Genomic DNA, 24,062 nt, shown 5'->3' with positions numbered 1-24,062 from the left:
TGTCATGACAGCTCTTTTTTTAAACACATCTGACACTCTCCTCCCTTTAAGTTGTATTTAAACTGGAGTATCTGTTCAGCCATGGTTAGACCCAAATAGCAGCACATGCTGCCAAAACAAAGCTGGAGCCCGAGGCAGCCCAGACAAAAGCCAACAACTTCACGCAGGTGTGTACATTATCCCACAACGATTCCTGAAAAACAAGCTGCTCTGCAGGAAAGAATCACTGACACAACAACACACCCGAAGTGTGTGAGCAATCCGAAGAGAATTCATACTTTTACTGCGAAGAAGTGCAGAACGCCTTTAATGGTACGTATGTAGTTTCAGCCAAAAGAAGCCATTTTCCCTCGTCTGTCATCATTAAGTAAATAGTAAAAAACATCTTTACAGCAAAGCTGCATTAATTACCTGAATCTAATGAGTGCTGTCGTGTGAATGGAGTCTCTCATTGTAACAAACCCACAGAGTTATTATCAACTCTGATAATACTTTTATGGGACTTTTTGCCTCTTTTAGCTCCTTGTTTTGGTTTCATGGGACACTTACTGAATGGTTCAGTCTCAGCACTCATCAACCTTGTTTTTAGCAGCAGCAGGCAGCTGTTTTCATAAAGAAGAACTGATACACCCACTGTGCTTACCTCTATACCTACAAAAATGTAAGGTAATATATGTAAGGACTGTGTGTCAGCCCCCTAGTGGCTACAAATCTATGAATGCAGCTTTAAATAGGCAAACAAATAATTCCCTATCTTATATCTGAACTTTATGTCAATCTTTAATCTTTTGTCTATTTTCTGTTATTCCTTTATATTATTTATTCAGTTATTTTCTCTTTAAAAACAACAACAAAACAAACAACAACAAAAAAAACACTAACTTCCTCTTGCCCGGATGCACCAGTAGTGGCCTGCGATGGACACCAGAACAACCAGTTAGACCTACCAGTGAGTATAATGTTGGGCAGTCCTCCGCTGCAGTTAGAGTACAGCATGTTGGACCTCATGTGCATTGGGTCCTGCAGGCTGCCATGGCTGCCACCCAACCCTGAGAGGGCGGCCTGTGAGTAGTAGAGCAAGGAGGAAGAGGAGGAAGGGTCTATGCAAGAACCCCCCACTGTGGAGCTCATCGCGTTTTCCAACAGAGAGAACTGGTCCAACTAGACGGCAGATGGTGGAGAGAAAATGGCAAACGAAAGAAAATGCAAAGAATCAGAGAGCTGAGCTGTCGTTCACTCTGGCAGCCTGATTCTATGTGATGTCTTCGCATGTTTTACGGTGCATAGTTAACACTACAACTGATGACAATGACACATTCTGTTCAGCTCTGAGGGCTGACAAAATACATTCATGGATACATCACGCCATTTTCAGTGGAGTGATGAACCGATGCCACAGTACATTTCCCATGTAAAACTGCTGAATTCCTAATAATTTCTTGGCTGAGGAAATAATGTTTTTAACTTGTCTGTGGAAAAGATTTACGTCTGTGTAACAAGTAGATTCTGCTTTGAGTCCTGGCTCTCGACCTCCCTCAGGGTTTCATTTGCAACAGTGATTTTCCCATTTCACGTTTATTTTGAAATATTTGTCCGATAACAAACATTACACACTTCTGCATCCACATTTCCCCTGTTGGCTGTCACTCATGTGCTGAGGAGGAAATGCTACAGTGAGGACAAGAAGAAGAAACCAGCCAACAAACTGACCTTACTGGTTGAAATGTCTCTTCTGACTGAAGATACACTACTTTGCCTTTAAACGTGTGAAAACTGTCTCTGTGTGTCAACCTGTACCTGATAGGGGAGGGTCTTGCTCTGGCGATTGGAGAACTGTGGCTCCATGAAGGGGTCGTTGAAGAGTGTCGCCATGTTGTTGTGCTGTCGGGGGATAAAGGAGTACCAAAACGTTGTTGGCAAATTTTGGAAGAAAGCAAACGATCTGCAAGTTTTCTTGTTTCAACTATGATCAGCTATTAAATAACTTGGTATCAGTGTTGGTCGGACAAAACGAGACATTTGAAAAACTTATTCACAAATATGATATTTTACAAACTAAACAAATAATCAATTAATCGGAAAAGAAACCGATAGATTAGTGAAGTTAATCATTGGTTGCAGCCCAGTTGGCAGTCACACATAACATCACTGGCTAGAATACTTAGAGCTCAACTTGTTCAAGCAGTATGACATGATGTCCAACCTATCTATCAGTTTCATCAAGATATTAATGTCTTTATTAATATCAGGCAATACAGATCTTTATATTTATAGCTAAGCAGAACATTTCTATCTGTTGTGTAAAACAAAACAAACTGCACAGTAAATGTGATTGCTGAACTTCATGTGGGTTAATAAAATTTCAATGTTGAATCTGATCGCCTACATTAATTTCTTTTGCACTACAGGGAGACAAAAATAAATTATTAACATCAACAATGCACATGCACAGAGCACTGCAAACACGTGCACAAAATATGATTGTGTGTGTGTGTGTGTGTGTGTGTGTGTGTGCCCCCCAGCTTGCTATTCATGCACATACCCCCTGACAAAGACGCTCTTCATGGCACTTACTTGGCTCGTGTTGAAGTCCATTGGGATGCTCTGAAGGGGGGAAACAGGCTGCTGTTGCTGCTGCTGTGGCTGCTGCTGCTGCTGGTGTTGCTGCTGGCGTTGTCGGCCCTGGTCCACTGCATGCTGGGATTGTTGGTAGAGCGGATAGGGTGGGGGCGGCTCCCTTGGCATGTTGCTGGTATCCAAAGCAACTCCCTACGCAGGACAGAGAAAGCCAGCAGGAGTCACTAAAGTTGGGACTTGAAGTTTATTTTTTGTGATTGTAGTGTCATTACTCAGCTCCACTTTCCCCATCAAAGCAGGGGTAAAAACAATTGCACCAGTGTACTTTGTGCAATGGCAGGAATTTTTACTTGGAGGTCAGACTTTTTAGATTTTATGCCACTCTACATTTCCGTGTTTTTTGTTACAAATTTTTTCAGTTTTCAGTTTCAGCTCTAGATGTTTCAGCTCTTAGTGTTTTTGACGGCAGTGGTTCTTAGTCAGGGCCACAACAAATCAACTAAAGATTGTTGATCTGCACAAACAGTATACAAAAACAACTAATGTTTCTCTTGCTGTTCAGTTTTATAGATGCATGACTTTTCGTTTTTATTACGCACTACAAAATAAACAGTCCCTCTTGTTATCGGGGGAATGTGAAACCTTTGGTGTGAGTTTTGTGTACCTGTGTGATGGGGGACAGCGAGGGGGACATGGTGGGAGACAGCTGCTTGGCCAGGCCCCTGCGCTGCTCGGTGCCAGGAGACAGGGTGAGGGGGCTGATGGGAGCGGGCCGTCGCCGGGGGGAGTTGTTGGACAGACGCAGGGATGAGTTGATGGAAGGATTGCTGAGCGACGACTGCAGCTGGCAGTTGTTGAGGGACGCCTGAATTGAGGGATTGCTCAGAGAGGAGGAGAGACCTGCAGGGACAGTAAAGACAACAAGATATGGGCAGATCAATCTCACGGATTCAAAAAGCATCAGAGCGTTAAGGTACGCTAGAATGAAACCAAGCTGTGAATCCAGCCCTTAGAAACCGAGCAGAACATGTGGAAGTTATGAACTAGTATGTACTCGTTTTTCCAGCATGCTCTCCAGTCCCCGACCGAAAAACACTAGACTTTATTGTGTGACTGGGGAGGGAGAGAAAGATGGAGGGCAGAGAAAAGGAAAATGAGAAGACAGAGGGAAAAGAAAAGAGCTGATTGTGGTGAGCCAAAACAGGGTCAAAGTTCCTCTGTCACTTTGGTGCTCGGCCAAGCTGAACTGTGTTGGACATGAGGGCCCAAGCACACATACACTCACAAAACACAGAGGGGAAAGACCGAGAGGGAGCAGCGGTGGGTGTGATCAGATCAGGCTGCAGATTCAAAGCGAGGAAGTTGGAGACAGAGAGATCATTCAATGAGCTATCCATAATGTATGGCCTGCTGGCAGAGGAAGAAACCTGGAACCTGCTCAAAACACTGGAGCAGTGGTTCCCAACCAGAAGTCCAGAGCTGGATCATTAAACCTACAAAGACGAGAATTCCCACAGATGATGACTCACTTCCACTGACATACACAGATTTTACAGTCTTGACAGTCAGAAGGGCAAACATGTTGAAAGATATGAATTCAGATAATACACTGGACGACAGGTGGACTGCGATTAGAGTTGTGTCGCAAGGCAACACCCAAAATCGAAGACAAATGCTTGTTAGTGACAGTACCAAAGTACATCAAAAATCATGTCTCTGACAAATTTCCAGTATGCCACCATTTTTGAAAAAAAAACAAACAAAATGTAAAAAATCGAAGAAAACAAAACTCTGCAAAGAGAGCCGGAGGAAGGTGACTTTCATGTGAGCGAGGTGAGCTTTGGCTCTGAACTGGATTAGAAAATAGTTCTACTTCTAGTTTTAGGCTAGTCTTTTGTTTTACTCTACTGTCTATACTGTATATTGTATGGATTTATCCAGATTCAGATATAATTGAGTCCTCGCCGTTTGCTGTGACAGGTTTTAGTTATTCTTTGTTGCAAGCAACCAGTATGATTTTACAGAGACGCTGTTTTTACGGATCTGTAAACCTCGGTAGTTTCAAAATGATTCTTTGAGACTAAAACCAAGAACTACGGCCTGACTGAATGACTTGAAATATCAAGGCTTATTTAGCTGCATTTTCCTTCACACCAAAGCAGACAAACTTTCAAATATTCTTGTGAATATAACCTCTAATAATGATGGTAAATAAAACAAATACACCTGTAAATCAACCTGTAGTCACTGCTTTGTTTTAAGAGTCACATGTCAAAGAGTGGGAACCATGCACACGTACATGTGGAGGCCGTACAAACACACAAACACGAGGCTGTGCTCCACCCACCTTGTGAGTTGCTGATGCCTAGGTGCATCATGGCGGCCGGCAGGTTTCCGGTGCTGCTGCCCCCGCTGAGGTTGGGGTACCCTCCATTGTCCTCGGGGTCCAGCGGGGTGGAGAGTGGTGACGGGAAGTGCAGGTTGCTGAGGTCGGGCAGGGAGCCTCCGGTATTTAACAAGCCCTGGTAGTGAGACAGACCGGGGTTCTGCTCCGGAGACGGGAATATACTGCAGCAAAGGTACACAAAAACTAGTTTGAATCCATTTAATTCATGTAAATATTGTGCATAATTAAAAGGCAGGGTCATTAAATGTGCCTCCATTGCCGTTTCAAATTGACAAGACGCTTCTTTGACTACAGTCCACTTGTTGTAGCCTCGTCTTTTTTACACCCACTCTCCATTTCCTCTATTATTTCTCTAATTTCCATTTTTGCTCATATGCTGCATTAACAGCATATGAGCAGCAACAGTGACTCATTGTTGTCTGTCCCCACACAAACTGGCACAACACAAAACAATGAACAAATGCTTGCCTCCACAAACATACAAACCGTGTGTCTCTGTCAGAAAGAGACAGTATGAAATAACGAGGCCAAAGTGGCTCAGTGCTGGCTGCACAGGTCATAATATTCTGTCATCATTTATTTCCACATTAGACAAGAGGACATCTTTCTAAGAATCTCAGATCTCTTCAGCTTACTGTATGATAATATGAACTCTAAACTCTGCCTGATCTGTACCATCTACAGGCAACATGGTGAAGGAAACCTGCTGCTGTAAAGTTAATGAATGTTGACATCCGTTTGCCTCTAAATCACGACACTACACCGGAGATAGTTTGCAGTGGGAAGACAATAGTCTTGGCAAACTGTTGTTAAACACTGACCATGGAACCTGACTGTGTTCCTCTTTACACCTCTGACCGTTTTCAAAAAGGAACAGAGTTATTACAGACATCCTGTTTGACGAGGCGGGAATGTGTGGCATTTCATGACTGGGTCTGTTGACCAGCCTCAGCAGCCACTGCCAATGTGGCATTAAAATGCTTTGTGTAACATCACATTATTGATGATCTGGGTAGAATGGAATAATAAAAAAAGAAAGTTTAATCACAAATAAGCACAAAACACATGTTGCTTCCGCCCTCACTTACTTGATTCCAGGCACTTCACATGATTTAGGCCTTGATGCCAGAGACTGGACCTGAAACAGAAACATGAAAGCTACAATTATTTGCCTCAGCCAGATAATAACACTCCAACAGTGCGTTTAAATCTTCAGAATATCACCTCCAGATAGATAGCATACTGTGGAATGCTACTTGTGCCATCCAGCACAAAGAATATATTATGGCATTAGGACAGAATGTGCAAAAAGACGCCGACTGAAGAAGGTGGCTGCCAGCGGGAGTTATGTAATTATGTAATTAGGGACGCACTGATTCAACTTTTTCTCTCTTCTCGCAAAATTCAAAGTCTGTATACCTCACTATACAGATCATTGGAGTCATTTTCATAACGCAACATGAGGCCAGTGATTGCTGTGGCATTAAAAAGTCAATGGAAACATTGAATTATTATTATGACACTGACAAATAAACAGTATTTAATGCAGATTGGTCATGTCATGGCTGATACCCGACCTGCTAAATGGGGTCAGTATGGGCACTGAAACTAGTCCTGCGTATCAGATCAGTGTATTCCTATATTTAATGAGCCGCAAATCGCCTGAAATCCACTACAAGTGGAAAGTTCCACATTAGCAAAAATACGCCTCCTTCATTGGCTGAACAAAGAAAAGTCTGGAGGCAAAAGATTTTGATCGTCAAACTGATTCTGTGTCGAGGACACCTCGAGAGGCCCAGACAGAAAGACTAACATGTCAGATTGTTTTTTGCCTTTTCTCATCTACTTTGACGTCATCTATGATATTCTTCTTCTTTTTGACATCCCTGATCCCATATCCTGCCTGATCACCTATTTACAGTCACACAGGAAAGACTGGTTCAATGTGTAGTCTGGCAAGTCAGGAATTTAAGGTGTCACGATCACCTAATCTGACACCGTGACCATCAAAAGACATAAATGTTGTGCAGTCTGACTCGTCATTACAGTTGGCAACAATGCACCCAGAGAGAGCAGTGAAAACCAGGATTTACAGCTGATAATCTGCTTCCATAAGGAGTTACCATACGTCAAACTTTGACATTGATGAGAGAAGTAATAAGTGAGCAACAGTCTCACCTTCTTGGCCTCCCAGAGCTGCTTGGGAAGGGGCTTACTGACGCCTATTAGACTCTCCTCGTTCGGCAGGGGGGGGAAGGAGAAGACTGCAGAGAAGAGGGCACACTTGAATTAAACATGTGTTCTACAGACAAACTAATGTAAACCATCTCTTGATTATTAAAGGAAAGTGCAACTCACCATTTCCGGAGCCGTCCACATCTGCCTCATTTACACTAGCTGCATGCCAGCCTCCGCGAGACACAAACAAACAACAACAAAAAAGGGAGAGGGGGAGGGATGACGGATGGAGAAATAAAGAAAGACATAAAACCAAAAGCAGAGGAACATTAGAGGATATTCAATATCAACCAGCTGTTTGAATCATTATGGTATGTCTGGCACAATGATCAGTCCCTCTGACAGGAACAGGCCCTTTGGAGTACACATTGCAATTACTGTGCAGTTTCATAAACACAACAGCTGGGCTTCTGGCATCGTGTTATTAGTCACACAGATGAGGAGAGGGAGGAGAGAAGTTGGGTGGGGGGGGTTCATAGACTGATGAGGAATAAGAGAGGACCATTGTTTTTCTCGTGCCACAAAGAGCCTCTTTCTCTTCCCCCTTACTGTAGACCCGATGCCAGATCCACATGCCTTTGTCTTTCCCTCCTTTTAACTTCTCTGTTTAACTCTCAAGTTTAGCAACAACACTTCCTGTGTACTCTGTTACTTATTAGGAAAATATTTTGTGTTTCTCTTGATGTCCCCTTCAAGTCTTCTCATCACTCAGAATTGAGCTCAGCTTCTCTTACATTAGCCCTTGAACCATTGCCCACCCATTCCTTCTCCTTCCATGCTCTCAGTCTCTCTGAGGCCCATTCATTTTGAGAGGCAGCTTTTCGGCTGCTGGAACAGATGGGACAATGAGGCGATACAACAGTCTGGCATCATTACATTTCCCTTCAAAGGTGTCTAGTTGCTGTTGCTCCCGGAGGCGCAACTGGGACAGAATCAGGACAACTGGGATGGAAAATGGCTGGCTTGTGTCTATGGCTGGATCACTTACACTGTGCAATGCGTTCAATATGGGTGTTGTAAATGCTCAGGGTTAAGAAAAAAATATCACTGTCTATAGCTAGAGCGTAGCAGCAATCAGAGGCCTTACAGCTGCAGGGGTAACATTAGATTTCTTATGACTGACGCTGATGCTCCTTTTCCATTGACAACATTTGGCAGAAAAGAGATCACACCAAAAAGACTGTAGCTGAACTCCTCTGCTCTAAGTGTTTCCACCCCGGCAGAGTGACTCATAGCTGTAATTCCTAGTTAGATGCTTCTTTAATCAGCCAGGGCTTAACACCACTCAAAACCCGCTGAAACCTTTCGAGGTGTCAACGAGGCCCTGGGGCTTCACAGCCCTCTGAGCTCCTGCGATGGCAGCAGTGAGGCGATGAGGCTGCGCCGCTCGTTCCCTAACATGAACCAGTTTGGTGTCACAGCCTCTTTCAGAGGAAAGGATATACAGCCTGTACAGCTATGTGTAGTATGTGCTGGTGGACTATATACAGCAGGCTATGCAAGGAGACCGAACTGTATATACTATGTGATCCTCCACAGGCAGCTCAGTTCGCCTTTGGGGAAATATAATCATCTCCTTACACATACAGTTTAACTATAATGGCTGATTAATGGTTAAAATCATTTTTCAAGCAAAAATTCACTGGTTCCAGCTTCTTAAATTGGAACATGTGATGGTTTTCTTAGTCTTCTGTGACAGTAAATAGAAGATCTTTGGGTTTTGGACTGTTGATCGGACATAAGACATTTTAAAACGTCATCATGGGCTCTACGAACTTGGGATGGGATTTCTTTCCTCTTAGCTGAAATTCTATGGAGCCAAATGATAAATAATTCAAAATAATTGGTAGATTACTTGAGAATTAAAACAATTGTTTGTTGCCGCTCTACACAAGACTTTCGCGGGACATGGGCATAACAAACAGGGAGCAATCATAAACATGAAATACCTGATATCAGCTATCTTGTAAGCAACACACACACGCCAACATTTCCAACTGGGTCTAAGGTGACACAACAGACAGTGTGCTGTAATTCATATATCTACACTGGGCTGATTCTGTTTGTATGTGAAACTCACACTTGGCCCAGATCTTAAGGCAATGTCCTGTTTAAACTTGTTGGCTAAACACAGCGAGTAGTAATCCGCTGTAGGAGCACTTCTCTCATCCACTCCACACTTCATCAGCGCTGAGATCAGACAAATGTGATAAACACTGTCAAAAACACACTGGACGCTCAGGAGAGAGGCAAGGGAGAGGACGGAGGGAGTGAGAAGAGAGGGAGGAGGATGAATTATTTGACTTAAGAGCTAGATATTTGTCTTTGGACCAATTACAATTCAACTACAAAATGGTATAAACAGAACATTTTAAACCAACAATGGCCAAATGGTGATTTGTGTAACTGAGACTGAAATGCAGCTGGCTGGACGGACTGTGTTCTCTGTTAATAAATGGCCAGAGGAACAGAAACACAAACACCATAAACTAGCATGACTGCAACGACACAGGCCTAGAGCGGGAGCAGCCGGCAAACTGCATGTGACTGAGAGGGTACCTCCTTTAAAACCATGTCGGCTCTGTGCTGCAATGACCTAGAGTTCTGCCCTCACAAGGCTGCACCTCTGCTTCAAAGTATAATGTACTGGATGAGTGTAACAGGTGATCCTGTCAGTTCGGCTCCTCGTGGTCATTCACACTCACTCCATGTAACAACACAGGTTTGTGTTACATCAGGTCAGCAACACATGCAAGACCAAGTTAGTTCTGGTTTAGCTGCACTTCACCCAAATCAAGCCTGAGCAAAAATCTTATAGACTGCCAGAAAAGCTATACAGACTTAATCTCGTTCCTGGAAAACAAGTAACTGATAACGTGCCTACGGTAGCTTTGCAAACAGCTAATGCTGTTTTTATTGTTATTATGTCTAGTAGAACAGCACATGGTTCAGAACAAGCGTGAAGAAACCCTCTAGACACGTTTAAAAATAATCTGCTTTGCTGACGCTATAATTTGTGTCAGATATGGTTTTTCCCACAAAGAAGTTCAATGACCCTGTTCAAATTCTTAAAATATGCAAATATTGTTCATTCCAGTTTAACTGTTGGACACAAGATGTTTTCTATTTCACTGAAAAGTCCAGTGAATGTGCACTTTTCCACATTTCCACATCGCACTTGTCGCATATTGGACCATGAGTGGCTTCCACACTTCCTGCTTGTACATGCATGTCTTAAAGTCTTCCAGTGTCAGACTCTGCACAGACATCATTCTGCACAGTGAAGCTCAAACATCCAAGTGGAGTTACAAAAAGCCAAACCCGTTTTTTGTTTTACTCTTTCTGCAGCCTTCTGTGAGCTTGTGGAGATGGACGTCCGGTGATGTAAGATCAGATTGGTGGATGACTTGCGTTACTGAGACCAGTTAGAATATAGAAAGCATTTCCTAGAATAAGAATAATTGTACTCAGCCTTTTTTTTTTTTAAGATAGAATACTACAATATCTTGGCATATAATTGGTTTAAAGGCCTACGCAAGAGGTCTTGAATTGTGCAGTTGTAGTAGAGAGAAAAATGAAACTAAACAGAGATGAAATATAAATAGACAAAATGGTCAAACGACGGAGCTGAGGTACAAGCCTCCATAAGATGGCGAGGAGGTTGGGACACATTTAAAATGTAAACACAGTCAAGCAGACACACAAACAAAGAAACGGCTGAGTATCTTTGGTTTCGAGTGTGTGTGTGTATGTGTGCGTTACCCTCACCATTGCGCTGGGGGGGACCTCGACCCATCTGCTGGTTCATGCCAAAGGGGTCCTGAGGGTTTGGGTTCATAGCGCTCGTATGGAGAGCAGAGTCTGAGTTGGTTCTGTGTAGGAGGAAGAGGAGTAGGAGTAAAATTATGCAAAGTGTTCCAGCACCTCGGACAGAGGCAGAGGATTTCTCAGGGCCGTAAGGTCAGTGAGTCATTCTACTTCCTGCTCTGCCTCCACACAAGCTGCATTCATCTGCAAGCTCACACTGACCTTTACTCATAAACATCCTCGCGGCACTGGACTAATTGTTTATCAGTGTGTGATGAAAACACGCTTGGCTCAGTGATGAAATAATGATCACCTTAAAGCCTTTAGTACAAATATGATATTGTTTGTTATCCCTAATTATATTGATTCAGGGGAATTGACTGACTTCTCGACATCACATGATCATCCTCTACGCAGTTTCTAAAGGTTCAGGATTAAGTTTTACAGGGATGCCTCTTATACAACACTTTCACTAGCTACATGTCAAATATTCTGTTAAAGAATCAAGGTTGTATATATCTAATACGAGCCGTAAATTCACACACTTGCACATGTTCACCTTTCCTTTGTGCCAGCCTCTCAAACACACACACCCCCTTGAGTCCTATCTCACTTCAGCTGCGAGCTTTCTCTAGTGCTATCCATTAAGCCTCAATGGCTTCTTTCATGCGTCATTCCTACTTTCCTTGTAGTACACAGTAGCAAATTGTAGTAATCAGACTTAAGTTTGATCCGTCTGAATTTGATGTTTTTTAAAGCTGTCAGTTTTGCTGCCTAGAAAAAGTAAAAATCACTCTAATAGCCACTAAAGGTCAGATTTTTAAAGCTCAGATTAAAATACATAACTTCTTCCGAATGGGTAAATGTAAAGGTAGCCGTGTAAATAAAATATACATTAAGATCATCAGAATGATCACCAGCCAGATTGTCTAAACAGCTTACACGTTTTTCTAGGTTGTATTTTAAATTCAAAACATGGTATCACATGCAGGAAAATGAAACATTCAAATGATGGAAAACTCATTGCATATAACTTGCATATGAATTTGCCATGTTTTACATCGAGCAGCAAGGTCACAACAAGGTCCCCCATTTCATTACACTGAGGCTTGATCATGTTTTGTTTCCTCCCCAACATACACATTTACAACGTTATGAGAGTATATTTTGGGAATTTTTATATTTATTTTTAATCTATGCTGAAACTCAGGTAAACTGCCAACTGCCAATTGGAAAATGTAAAGTGATACTCTGGCACTTTGTACGTGTGCATTTAAAATATATAAAATGATATTGGTTTAACGAGCAGTTAGGGTTAAGCCATCTTTTCAGCACAGTGACAACACACAGCATCTCAGGAGTCCTGTTGTCATTATAGTGAAGCTGCTGGTTTCACACACATTTGTGACTCAGAACAAAACCCAGCTGACTCTTACATGAGGTCTACCAGCATCCACATTTATGCAAAGCTACCTCTGTATTGAACAAAGGAATCGTGTGATGAATAGTGATAAATGGTCAGAAACCTGTCACTCACAAAGAGATCAGTTTCAAAAACAACACTTTACAAATACAATACTTGGAGAAGGATGTCAAAAGGCTGAAAGTAAGAAAATGTGAATAAAGTGCCTTGATGTTAGACTGCAAAGGAGCCATGAGTCCTGAAGCTGGGTTAGTAAGAGAGGAATGACTGATTAATGTTTCAGAAATACCAAACTGGAAAGATGAGTGGAAAGCTACAAGGAGAGAAAATCATTAATAAAATCGACCATAACGGTCTTTCGCTGAGATTTTGTTGCCCTCTATCTCAGTGCTTCAAAGGAAGAAAGGAGGGGATTATTGAGATGTTACAAATCAGGCAGAGATTTAATAAGGATAGAAAACAGGACGCAATGCAGTCAAGAGAGATTGCAAAAAAGACAAAGAACAGAATTGTTGGCCTCTGTGTGAGCGAGGGATAAAGTGGCAAAGATAGACTGAGGGAAATAGAGAGAGACGGAGAGAGAGAGGGGGGGGGGGGTCAAAGGTCACCTGTTGAGTTGTGATATTAATCTAAACCCAGGCCGTTTTTCCTCAGTCCATGGCTGCTGTTCCCTTCAAAGAGAGACAGAGGAAAAGAATGACAGACACATTTACTGGGTGAAAGCAGAGACCCCTGGCTCCTACCATAAAGCTGAAGAAGAGAAAATATCTTTGTAAAAAATATGAGTTTGTGTTGGCGCATGTGTGGAAGGAAGAAAAACCTTGGAAAATACTCAGATACAGCACAATACCGTTTTATATATTTGAGGAAAATGGAAAGACAGAATTGATTAAAAGCAGAATGAAGACATGTGAGATGGAAAAACAAAATGAAGACAGACAAAGACAGGAGTGCTAACGAGAAGAACGAGCGCAAGCCAGGTTTATAAACCTGCAGCTGAGGAGCAGTGACAAGCTGTTCTCCAACATCTAATGGGGAGAGAAAACTGGTGCAACACAGCCAGCTCTCTGGGGAATGGCTGGCCAGAGAGAGAAACGACGTAAACAACTTGATGTTAAGGGTCACTGTCAAAGCCTGAAACGTCGGAGTGGGAACAGTGACTAAGTGGATTTTTTTTCCCAAGCGTTCAGCAGAAAAGGGGTCTTGACTTAGGCTGATAGTACACAGACCTGTTTTTTTTTTTCTTCAAATGGTCCACAAAAGAACTCTTTTCAGCCATGCTGGTGGTTATGTTCTCTGCATGCTTGCTTACCAGAATATATCTACAGAATTTTGGTAATTTTCATGTGTTATAGCTTTAATTAAAATCACATGATGGTTTCTTCAGCGGGACTTAGGTTTAGAGGATAATTTCAGTTCATTACAACTCAGAGTCTCATTTCATAGTTTTGGTCATCATTTCTTTTGGTTATGATAACATTGTACTCAAAACAACTGCTGTGATCTGGGACACAGTGACATCTCCAGAATGAAGTCAGACGGGGCAACAAACACAAACAGGCCAGATAATCAAATGCAGTGAGCATTCTCAGATCTCAGCAATTGACTTGGCGAGTACAATGTTATTCTTACTGATCAGTGATGACAACATACAGTTGTCTCCCAATTCCAGAAACAGTTACGGCCCCGTGCGGCATGATTACTGATTACCATGATTACTGCATGACGACCCCTGGGGTCAGCTGAGAAAATCCAAGCCCATTGATTTGTAAACTGTACGCATGAAAGTCCCCGGTGCAAAACCAGGCGCAAACATGTTTTAGTGCCAGTAAAATGCTTTTAGTGAGATTATAGTTTTCATGTTTGCTGGGCTAACTAACATTATGACGCATCTGTTTTTTATTTTATTTCAGTCCTTAATATTTCGGTCATTTCTTCCTGTCAAACTCGCCACTTTGCTAAAAGACCGTTTCCACCTGGTTTCCAAACAGCAGAGTGCACAGTTTACAAATCTGTGTGCACATATGACAGCATGGTTTATAAACTGCACGCACAGATTTGTAAACTGAGAGTCCACATTTACACATGGCTCCTTTTCTTTTCTCAGCTGAGCCCAGGGGGGGGGGCTCCATAGGGGGGCACTGAATGCATTTTAACACCCAGGAACTGTTGTGTGCTCAAATAACCACCAGGTAGCATCTGTGAGCGAGATGATACATTGAGTAATATGTGCAGCAGGAAGCCAAGAAACAGACAGGCGAATGTTATGAAACAGCTGTCAGAGAGAACTTTTGTTTAAGATAAATAAAGAAAACTGGATGAATAACAATTAATGCCAAATTCACAAGAAGGTAGAAATAATTACTATAATTTATTATTGACAGCGTTTCACAAAGTATATCAAGTTTTTCTTGCCAGATTCTCGTGTTCAAAACAGTGTAATTATGTTGAATGAAACACAAGCGTATATTATACATCCAGAAACAAGACTGAGGTACTTTAATCAAACAAAACAGTGTAAAGTTGAAGATGAAACACAAACGACGGTCAACTGGTGTAAACCAGCCAACTATTATGAAAGAATGGTCGTGACTCTGCGGCTTAGCACATCTGAAGGAAACCAATGCTTTTGGTGCCTGATTTGTAAGGGCACCAAGTTCGTGATGTGATTTTAGGGTGAGAAAGAAGTTGGTGTTTACGAGCAGAAACACTTTTTATAAGACAGCAATCAGACCACCTGGATGGAGGATAAAAGCCCTCGAGAATCATCACACTACATCTCCCAAGAGGAAATGTTAAGACCTCTTCTCCGGAAAGCCTTTCAGAGCAATCTACAGGGAGCTTGGTCTGAGACTTCGTCCCGAGAGAGGCTGGTACAGGAATAGCAGGCCAAAGATGGGTGAATGGAAGAGGAGGAGGGCGTGGGACTGAATCAAGGCACTGACCCTGAAACAGATGGTCTCCGAAGGGACACATCCTGGGCTGTAGTCAGGTCTGATGCCTGAGGACCCAAGGATCCAGTCCCCTATAAGAAACTCTCTCCCCAGACACCAGCATACAGTAAAATTCTTTGACACACCACATTTCCAAACAAGCACTACACTTTGCATAAACTCTAGAGGACAGATGGTGGACATAAAAAAATATCCCAACTCACTACAGATGGACAAAGTTGGGAAATCACTACTTTTTTCATAAAGAAAAAAAAATACCCAGCCTCACCAAATCCAGAGAGATGATAAAATCTGTTGGCCAGACTGCTGGTCATGGAGCGGTTAAAGGCTATGTGAACAGCTCTGTTCCCCTGCATTTCTGTCATGCCTAACGATCCCTTAGCACGGGCCCACTGCCTCAAAGTCTTGATCTAAAAGAAGCTTGGCATGAGTCTTCTTAATACAAACATGCAGCAGTAAAAATATAATGCAATTCCAACCGAAGCACAAATGGTGCCTCAGAATATGCATGCTCCGCCCCCCTCTCTCTTCTCAGACATTTGCTCTATACCAATCGTGAGTGCTAAAGCGGCGTGGTGTACAGTAGATAGCTGATCACGGTTGTGTTAGTTGAAGCACTGAAACAGTTAAAGAGCTCTGTGGCTCTTCCCCAGAGCAGACTGGCTGTAATGCTGTGCAGATGTGGTTGGCGTTGTAAACACTTACCGCCCCACTCTCCCCTGAGATGGACAAGCAGGGAGTCTGTCTCTCACTGCAACAACACAAGAGCCTAAAAACCATTTCCATGAATGGATATTAAGTTGAGGCACTGATCTGTTCTTTGGACAAGAGGAAATTGTTTTTTTTTTATTTATACAGTACAGTAACAATAGTCTCTTGTAAAGGAGTGAAACAAAAGAGAATTTTCTTGGATTGGATTTCCTATCAGAAGAGCCTCCCGAATCTGGACTTCAGTCCACACTCTGATTTCCCACTTCCCCTCCAACAGTGTGTTAAGTCTTTATTTCCATCAGCGTTGTGAGAGTAAAACACTACACTGAATGTGCAAAAGCAGCTTATGTACTGTTCATTGATTTTGTGCACATATACAGCATAAAGGACAAGGACACTCTTGTGAAATTGTGATGTTGAAATGACATTATTCATGATATAATTTGTGAAATTACCAGGTTGCAAGGGAGTACTACCCTGACAAGTGGTGCAATTTTGCTCCTGGCTGCAGGAATTTGATAAAATATTACATGACAATGAAAACACACGAAAATCAGATATTTACATTGTGAACTTATGCTTGAACCCATTGGTCTACACAGGACACCTGGGAATTATGCAGCTATCATATCTCAAAAAGTTAAAATCAACATGTTTTGTATGCCAACATTGCATGAGAATATGCATTGACATCCTATTTTGGAAGTAGAATGATAGTGTTGCTGTGGTACGGTATGATAGTGCAGTACCATTGTCTGATTCTTTAGGGGAAAACCTGGATTGTATTTCTATGTGACCTTTGACTTCAAATGTTCTTCAATGCTAGTTGTTCGTTCTCCTCTTTTCTGTAAGGGCTGGTCTGATTTTCAGGAGGTGAGGAACATGCCTGCTGCATGTATCTTAAATTCTATCCTTCTACTTCTATGTTCCTCTCCATCTTCTTTATCCGTTCTACTCTTTCACATGCTCTGTGAAACCAGAGTCTGTAAATCAACCATGAATCATAAAAGTCTAATTTACTCATGACATCCTGCCAGATCCCGATAGGCAAAATTTTAGGAGGGTTTACTAGCCAGCTCTTTTACATAGCAGCACAGTGAGCTACTAGAAATAAGAACACATAGCCAGAAGCACCCATGTTTGTCTTGGCTGAACCTTTAGAAAAAAAGATTCAAGTCAGATACGTGCATGAAAGATTTAGATGAAATCTGAACATTGTTTTAAAAGTGAGCTTGTCAAAGTAAACTATGGTCATTACATAATCAACACTTAAAACCAAGCCAAAAGACAATTAAAGTAAAACTTGTGTAAAATGTCCTTATGGTAAGTGGATAGGTTGACATTAAACAGATGGATGTGGGTGCTCTCCAAGCTTTCAGACTCTTGTCTGTTGGGACACAGTCAGTTTAAGCCAGCAGTAAGGGGAAACTTGTATATCTCTGCCTGTGACAGGGAAGTGGGCCAAAACCCACTGCTGAGGGGGAAGTTTATCCCTGTTACACACTGTGACAACAATCTGTTGCAGGTTAGAGCAGGAGGCTAGGCTTGGCCTGCAGAGACTTGACAGAGCAGATGCCAATCACATATACAGGGCTATCGGCGGGGAATGGTGGAAGAGAAGAAACAATCAAAGGGAGAGATGAGCATGAGTACAATAAAGTAGAGATGCCTTTTTACAAGGTTGCGTGAAGATATTTTTGTTTACGTAACCTTGTTTTTTTCACAATTCCAAAAGCAGGGAGATAGTGATTTAACAGCTACAAACAAAAACAGACTGTGTGCGAGGACTGTTATGTCCACAGAGGCTGCGTATGGCAGTCAATGGATAGATAAAGATAATTTGGTCACAAACTGCTGTGGTCCATCCCTCTGCAGCACATAACAAACAGGTTTATGCTACAGAAAGCTTCAGAGGTTCCCTTCATGTAGAGTATGAATAGGTCTACAACCCAAGCCTGCATGTCCCTTCATGGCAGAAAATTGAATTACGTAGTAGAAATGAAAATGGTTGTCATGTTTTTTCATAGTCCAACTGAAGTTTAGATGACATGATGTTCAATCTTTCATTGAGAAACAGTCTGGAACAAAGCAGTGCTGCGTAAATTAAATATGAGAGTCTGCATTCAGTGCTTTGTGCCACATGGCTCTCCCAGAAACACACCCACTCTGAGAGCACTGACGTCTGGTTGCTCCTTGAGGACGTTTGTCAGCCAACCTGTTTTGTGCTGTCAACAATGACGAGAGGGCGTGGGCCTTATTCACTTCTACAGTACAAGCTGTTACAGTACGCGCAACACGGAGCCTGGCGAATGTCTGTGTCGGCGCTGTGGAAGAAGACGGGGCAGGGTGACTGGCAGCCGGCCAAGCCAGCATACAAAACACAAGTGTGGAGACAGAGCAGGAGTGAAAGAGAGTGAGTGGGGAGGAGCTTGGCTGAGCCTTTTATCACAGGGCCATAATTCACTCCCTTGTAAACACTGGAAGGAAAAGCTGTCTACCAATACACTGACTGCTCTACGTAGGCACGACCAGAGCTGGAAAAAGGGATGGTGCAGCACACATCAAGGCCAGCTAGTGTAGCATTGTTTTCCAGCAGGTATTGCTATTGAATGTCTGCTAAGTTGGAGATTCTATACCACAGGGCAGTGGTGCTGTGACAACATAAAATCCCTAAACAGCAGGACAACTGCTGTTGGGCATGACCTTTAAAGCAAAAGGCTATCTGTCAAACACCTTTAGGTAGATGCAGCCTTCCCAGGGCTAACGCAGCATCCTGACACTTGAAACATTTGTGCAGAAATAATGAAGGCCTCAGCTCTGGTTTGTGTTTGATCGAGATGGCCGGTGCGCGGATATGGAAAGGCAGCACTAGTAGGCACAGAGAGGCGTGATACAGGAAACAGACTGGCAAGAGGAAACAGCTCCTGTTGTAGAATAATCTAGTTAGAGGAAGAAGAGAAGACAATAACCATTCTGTCGGCAACTCAACAGATGAGTTACTCACCTTCTCCAGTTGTTGTCCAGAGGTGGAGACAGGTACACTGCTCCATACGGAGAGCTCTCTATGTAGGTTTTAGTTAAGGAAAACACTGGCACAAATACAGAAACATCACTGTGACATTAAGTGTATTTTATAAAGATAGCATGCATTTCCATGTTATTAGATATTACCACACAGAAAGTAGTAAAGCATAAAAGCGTCCGTAGTCTGCGTCACCCTGACTTTTATTTAAAAATGAAACAAGGATGTGTTCCAACAATAGCTCTAAGCTCAAATACATGACATAAAACCTTAGATGGTGAGTTCAACACATTCCAAGACAAAAGAAGGCATTCATATAGTAAGCACACTCTCATCAAGTGTGAACAATAGAGCTGCCTTTTTCAAATGCTTAATGAAACAATGACAGCATTATTTGATTTACTACTGAATGCAGAGGCAGCGTTCCTGGCATTGTCTGTGGAAGGGCAGGACTTCAGAGGGGGGGGGGGTGTTTCGTCTTCGTCACTCTTTAAGTGTTTGCAAGTGGCGCTCCTCTGCTCCAGAAACAGTCTCCTCTCTGGGTAGTTGTTGAGAGAGGGGTGTTAAAAATGTTGACCGATCAACAAAAACAAAGTAAAGCAGAGATTGGGTGTCACAGAAGGCTAACCAATGTCCTACACAGCATCTGCTTAGGATTTGGACACATTATTATCAGTATTGAGGCAGATTTACAGAGACTGGAGCCCTGCCATCACTCATCACCCCCCACACAAAACATGGGATAAGCCCCTTTTCAAATATACAGTACAAGTGGAAAGGACACTATTGTGGTTTCTCCAGACGCAGAGGAGGAAAGAGAACAATCCTGTCAAACTGGTAATTTGACTGCTTCATGTGCTCTTACCAAACTGTAGACGGCACGCTTAAGTTGTGTATTCAGTATGTAGACACTGTTGACGAGTAGTGACTGTAAAATTAGGATGTAATTCAAAAATCGCCCTCGATTTCTTTAACCAATCACAGCCACAAACCACTTTTCCATTTTCAACATTTGGCACCATGATTGGCTAAGCCAGAACCACAAACCGCACTACACATTTTCATCTTCAAGACGCTGCGTTGCTCCCTGTCATCATCATTGAAACCACTAGAAGATGATGGTCTAGCTTGCAGCTGCCAATTCATTCTCAGTGGACGCAGGTGAACTAGGGCCCCCCCAAGGGCCCCCATTTGCAAAGGTTTCTCTTTATGTAGCATAACTAACAGATGACTAGTTAGTAGTATCTTTTGAAAATGTACGTATAAAATCATCCTGTTTTGAAGCATGCATGTATAATTGTTATGATATCAGTAGTTTTGCAAAAGTGGAGAAATGGAGATAGTGGTTTTGAGGTGGATATGGGCCCTAAAGTTAAATATTATCCAGGGTCCCAAAAAACTATGGCCGGCTGTAGGTAAATGCTTTCCTGACAAGTTTTTTTTAATCTTACAGCAAAAATAGAGCTCACTTGCTTTTAGTATGCTAGTTTCTGCTAGAAATTCCCTACAGGCGTCACTGCATCAATACAGTATCACATTGTGTTTACTGGGCAGCCTTGAAATAAGTATTTATAGTTTGGAATGTGGAATTGGACCCCTATTTGCATGAAGTTGCAGGACCAGTATTGAGAGAAGACAAAGAATCTTCTTTCATACTTAATAACATCAAGAACGCTTAACCTGTTCTTTCACCTACTGCAATGGGAACACTTATTTTACAGAACAGCTGACGTGCAGAGCCGAGTTCATCCAAGAACTTCAGATGTATTTTGACTAAATTTTCAAAGTATATCAAAGTCCTAAATATTGTCAATTTGTCGCCCAACAAATTCAATATATCTGACCAAATGATGATTTTACAAAATGTTGGGGTCAGTTGTTATCATGGTGGTTGGCTGCAACAACTACTCCATTCATAGTATGGAATCACAGCATTCTAACAAGACAGGAAAAACGACTAAAATTATTATTATTTTTAAAGTAAATACATGTTATATACAGCAAAAACTGTGTATCACTGTATAAAACTGTTACGTGTCAGTTTTGTCTGTACAGAAAGCAAAAACAGTTACAGACAAACCACCGTTCCACATGACCTAGAAACTAGACCTATTTGGGTCTTGTTTGGGCCTTGTTTTTCTGTGTCATGTTTTGCACTGACTATTTTACTACAATGACTTCTGCCCTTTTCTGTAACACACACACGCCTGCTGAAAGAAATTTCTCAAAGAATACACACACATGAACAGAAGGCCTGACTTCAGTGCTCATCATTCCCTCTGCTGAGGCACATTTGTGGCGGAGATGCTGAGAAGTCCACTCAGACTTTTGACACCTCGTGGCTGACTGGACAGTCCTGTGTATTTTGGCACCAACGACACCAATAATCTCTTTCACCAGTGACCTTAGTGGACCATTTTGACGACACCATCTATACACACAGGACACGTGCATGCACAGTACATACATGTGGAACCAATAGCACCCCATACTAACAAGAGCAGACTTCTATAGGAGTGCCTCTACCTTGGCTGTATACATTACAGTGTGTCCTACATTACAACACATATTCAAAACAAACAGGGACATTTAAGACAAACCACAGAGCTTGCTTATATTGCCTAAATTAATTTAAATGACACTGTTGATCAATCGGGAACCTTTTGAAGCAGTCGAGTATGTTTAGAGTTAAGCTACGCTGGTTGAACTTTCTTCAATTTAAACAGTCAAACATCCCAATTTAAACTGTCAAACATCCCCCTCAATGTTGGCAACTACCGTCTATTGTACACATCAGCCATGTCAACATGAAAAACATGCATGACTCTATACAAACTGTAGAAACAAGCCAGCGTTATCAGTGATGTCATACTGTACTGACAATGACATAGAAAATACTGCGTGCATCATTACGTTATGAATCCGCTCCGACTGTCCTCCACAGAAATATACGCTGGTATGACATCACATGCTGGGACATGAGACCAACTCCCCTCCAGCTATCACACAACACAGTGTGTGACAGGTTACTGAATCATCTCTATCCCAAGGCAGGAAATAAACAGATCCGCTTATTAAAATGCTATGAGGTGGGGGATCAGTGGGCTAAGTGGTGTTTCATGAAAATGCGACATATTGGGTGTGAATCCAGATCGGGAAATTTAATCCATGTCCTGTACCTATTTACAACAATCTCATTAACTATATATTATCCATAAAGAACCTTTTTAATCAATATATACTTAATGTTTTACAGAATAAAAGGAGCTGCACTGTAGTGTGCTTAGATCATAAATCTACTGTATTTAGTGTTTCCATTAACTCAACAGTTCTAATGATCATTTCTAAGAAGTAACCACTTTTGTGTGATCATGTCAGTTATAATTAGAGACTGTATATAGTGGTCTCATTCAAAACAATTAATAATTGACACTAATGGGGAAGACGTCAGGGGCCATGGTCTTCCTGCACTTATAATTGAATGTGTAATGATTCCCAAGGTGCTTCGATCAACTTCAGGACAGTATAGTTACACCAGGTGATCCGTGATTTGAGAAATAAAAAGGCTGCAAATCATCCTGGGTCTAAATCCAACCACTGGTACTACATGAGATACCTACGCAGCTGTGATGAATTCGGTGATGAATTCTGACCCACGCTGACTGGTGACAACATTCATGGTGATTAGCTGTGCATTGTAAATGGGAGCAAAACTCACAAAGCAAGAATTATATGACTACAAACCATGAAAACTGTAACAAAAAATTGGCAGAAAAAGGCTGATTTCTCTGCTCTTACTCACTCCACCTCTGAGGACACTGTGGGGAAATGGATGTTAAAAGGGTGTAGCTGAGAGTTACAGTGTAAACACTCACTCCTCTGTTCCTCATTCTGTGTATTACTACCATCGCAACAATTAGACCCTTCTGCAGCATTCCTTATAAAAATCACATCTGCTGCTACACTTGCATATGCAAAATACACACACACACACAGATATACAGCATGAGTGTGCATTCAGAGTATGCCGAGAATCTCCTACTGTCAATCTCCATTAGGCATAAGTAAAGCGCACTGTCTCTGCGTCACATTTCAAATTAGCATAATGACTAATTCTGTTCCTGAGGCTACAAAACAGCTGCCTACACTGGTGAGTGTCGTCATGCTTGCAACCACATCGCGAACACAAGCCGTCATAAAAAGAAAACCTGCAATGAAGACCAACCACCTGGAAGTCATAACACCCACTTCCACGTCACCGATTTCCCTTTGAGATCTCCTACTGTCAGTGATTTAGGCTTGGAAGGATATCTGCCGTCCGTGCTTGTCGATGGGTCGGCGGTGGGGAGAGTTGATGCGGTTGCGGTCCCTGTGGACCCTCTCGACCAGCCCATGGTGGCGGGTCCCTCTCACCGAGTCCAACCCTGACGGAAAGCCACCCTGCGAAAGAAACATCAGATACATAACACAGCAGTTTCCCACAGGTTGGCAGGGAGAGAGAAAATGTCAAATGTCATTTTAATCAAACTTGTGCTCCAATGTTGTTCAAAAAACAATATTTAATTTGTATTCATGCCTCAACTGAGGCCTTAGGTCAGAGCCATTTTCCTACATTGTGTTGAAACAATCACTTACTATCATCATCATGTGATGACTGCTACGTTTCAAATGTTTCAAGTGTTTTTAAGGTCATGCTGACGCTTCAAACGCAAGGAACTGCTGATTAACACTACACACACAAAGTTAGCGGCAATTAAATAGAATCTCTTTTGTTTTTTTTAATGACACACAATAGTACATGACCGCTTTGAATTTGATTTGATTTGAAGATTTGAATGCCATAGCAATTAAATTATTAGATTTTACTCTCACGCCAATATATTGTGCAATAAAATCCTTTATGACCCGTTTGCACCGACTGCC

General features: G+C 42.1%; 1 protein-coding gene across 1 annotated transcript in view; it reads right to left on the bottom strand.

Annotated features, from left to right (window-relative positions):
- crtc3 (CREB regulated transcription coactivator 3) overlaps window positions 1-24,062 on the bottom strand; it is a 32,326-nt gene that overhangs the window by 915 nt on the left and 7,349 nt on the right. Inside the window, exons 3-14 of the mRNA XM_070903666.1 lie at window positions 23,451-23,579; window positions 19,122-19,183; window positions 13,061-13,123; window positions 10,991-11,094; window positions 7,343-7,393; window positions 7,163-7,248; window positions 6,073-6,122; window positions 4,925-5,145; window positions 3,242-3,477; window positions 2,575-2,769; window positions 1,798-1,881; window positions 948-1,161 (exon numbers count right to left, since the gene is read on the bottom strand). Of these exons, the coding sequence (XP_070759767.1) occupies window positions 948-1,161; window positions 1,798-1,881; window positions 2,575-2,769; window positions 3,242-3,477; window positions 4,925-5,145; window positions 6,073-6,122; window positions 7,163-7,248; window positions 7,343-7,393; window positions 10,991-11,094; window positions 13,061-13,123; window positions 19,122-19,183; window positions 23,451-23,579 (1,495 nt within the window). The remainder of the gene's footprint in view (window positions 1-947; window positions 1,162-1,797; window positions 1,882-2,574; window positions 2,770-3,241; window positions 3,478-4,924; window positions 5,146-6,072; window positions 6,123-7,162; window positions 7,249-7,342; window positions 7,394-10,990; window positions 11,095-13,060; window positions 13,124-19,121; window positions 19,184-23,450; window positions 23,580-24,062) is intronic.

The sequence above is a fragment of the Enoplosus armatus genome, chromosome 1 (genome assembly GCF_043641665.1).
Source record: "Enoplosus armatus isolate fEnoArm2 chromosome 1, fEnoArm2.hap1, whole genome shotgun sequence".
NCBI lineage: Eukaryota > Metazoa > Chordata > Actinopteri > Centrarchiformes > Enoplosidae > Enoplosus > Enoplosus armatus.
The sequence above is the reverse complement of the archived record's forward strand: the minus strand, read 5'-3'. Positions and strand labels throughout refer to the sequence as shown.